This window comes from Diabrotica undecimpunctata, chromosome 10 (assembly GCF_040954645.1).
Source record: "Diabrotica undecimpunctata isolate CICGRU chromosome 10, icDiaUnde3, whole genome shotgun sequence".
In the NCBI taxonomy this organism is placed as follows: Eukaryota; Metazoa; Arthropoda; class Insecta; order Coleoptera; family Chrysomelidae; genus Diabrotica; species Diabrotica undecimpunctata.
Genome location: NC_092812.1, coordinates 76,368,044 through 76,369,919, shown reverse-complemented (window position 1 = coordinate 76,369,919; position 1,876 = coordinate 76,368,044). Strand labels below are relative to the sequence as shown.

General features: G+C 34.4%; 1 protein-coding gene across 1 annotated transcript; it reads right to left on the bottom strand.

The window, feature by feature from the left end:
- Nucleotides 1–1,045: 1,045 nt before the first annotated feature.
- LOC140451774 (uncharacterized) lies at nucleotides 1,046–1,545 on the bottom strand. Its single transcript, XM_072545627.1, has 2 exons — nucleotides 1,389–1,545; nucleotides 1,046–1,233 (listed from the first exon to the last, which is right to left on the bottom strand). The coding sequence occupies exons 1-2, from the start codon at nucleotides 1,543–1,545 to the stop codon at nucleotides 1,046–1,048; spliced, it is 345 nt and encodes a 114-aa protein (XP_072401728.1).
- Between the last annotated feature and the right edge of the window lie 331 nt (nucleotides 1,546–1,876).

Below are 1,876 nucleotides of genomic sequence, written 5' to 3'. Positions count from 1 at the left end.
AAGGGATGTGTTTTAGTAAGGTCGATGGTTTTTCTTAGAGTTAATTTCTGGATGTCTATTATTGATTGGATCCTTTGCGGGGTCTCCACAGGCGATGTTGAAGTAATTAAATGGTAGACTGGATTGGATGGATTTGCGGACACGGAAGCAAAGTAAGATTGAAGAAGAATTTTTTATTTTTATTTAAGTTAATAATTAAGAATATATTTTTTTGTATTATAGGCGTAGCTTAATTAATAATCTTTTAATTATTGTCTAAAAGTTTACTTAATGACTGTATATTCACTAAATATGATTTCCAATAGGCACATTTAAATTTAGACATGCAATTAAAGTATTTAATTGTTTTTGCCCTTTTTTAATGCTCTAGCTTCTTCAGTTTTAGTGACTGCCTTAGTCTTCTTTCTTCTTACTTTTCTTAACAGTCTATCCTTCATTTTGGACATAGGCCTTCCCAACTCCTTTCATCGATCTGTATCCTGAGCAACATACTTCCAATTTGTTCCAGCTGTTCTTTTTATTTCATCTACATATCTCATCTGTGATATTCCTATTGGTCATCTACCTTTGTAAGGTCTATGACAGATATGATAAGATATGACGTGCGCAGCTCAATTTGAAGTAGACAATTTTTGTTGTGATATCATCGACTTTTGTTTTGGATCTTACCCAGTTGTTCCTCTTTTTATCTGACAGTCGTAAACCTAAAATTACTCTTTCTATTGCCCTTTCTGTTGTGGCTAGTTTATTCTTATTTTCCTTGATTAGTGACCAGGTTTGACATCCGTATGTCATGATAGGAAGGATATACTGGTTTATCACTTTGCTTTTGCTCCTCAAGTATTGAGGTATTTTGCGGATCTTAAGTATTTATTTGAGTTTTCCAAATGCTGCCCATGCCAGCCTTGTTCTTTTATAGTGATTTCCGCACTTTAAATCTTTTTCCAGTTTCCTCTTTTTAGAAATTGGCCTAGGTAGATATATTCCTCCACTTGGTCTATCTCACTGTCATTTATAGTTAAACGTTTGGGGTCATCTGTGTTTATCATTGTTTTTGTTTTTGTTCGACGTATTGGGAACTGTCTGCGAGTTCCTCCATCATAATTTGTAATTCCTCGAATGTGCTAGCTATAATCAAGATGTCGTCAGCGAATCTGAGGTGGTTTAACATGTTGCCGTTAACGTTGATGCCAGATGTTGACCAATTTGTAGTTTTGAAGACGTCTTCTAGGGCTAGATTAAAAAGTTATACTACGTCGCCTTATCAAACTCTTTTCTTAATGGGGATGGGAATTTGTATTTTCATCTAGATGTACTATAATAATTGTGATTTCATATATAATATAATATATTAGGTATTATTTGCCTATATTTCGAATCTATTCTACATTTATTAATAGCGTGTTCTATGGCCCACAGCTCGATACTATCAAATGCCTTTTCGTAGTCTATGAAGGCAAGAAATTTGGGTATATGAAATGCATTGACTTCTCTATCAGTATTCTTATTTTCAGCAGATGGTCTGATGTACCATATCCTTTCCATATCCACCCTGTTCAACCGATTGGTAATTATCCTTGTTGTAAGTCAACCGATTGTTAATAACTCTCACAAATAGTTTGCATACTTGACTGAGCAACGGTATATGCCTATAATTATTTAGGGCATGTTTGTCTCCTTTTTTGTGTACGAGTATTACTAGACTCTCGTTCCAGTCTTTAGGGATTTTGCTATTTTGGAGACATCTATTAAATAGCTCTGTTACTGCCTTACTTGTTTTCAAGAGCTCGGCAATTATACCGTCGTGTCCTGGAGCTTTATTTTTTAGCTCTTTTAAAGCACTTTCTACTTCGTTCTTGTTTTTATTTTGATTCCA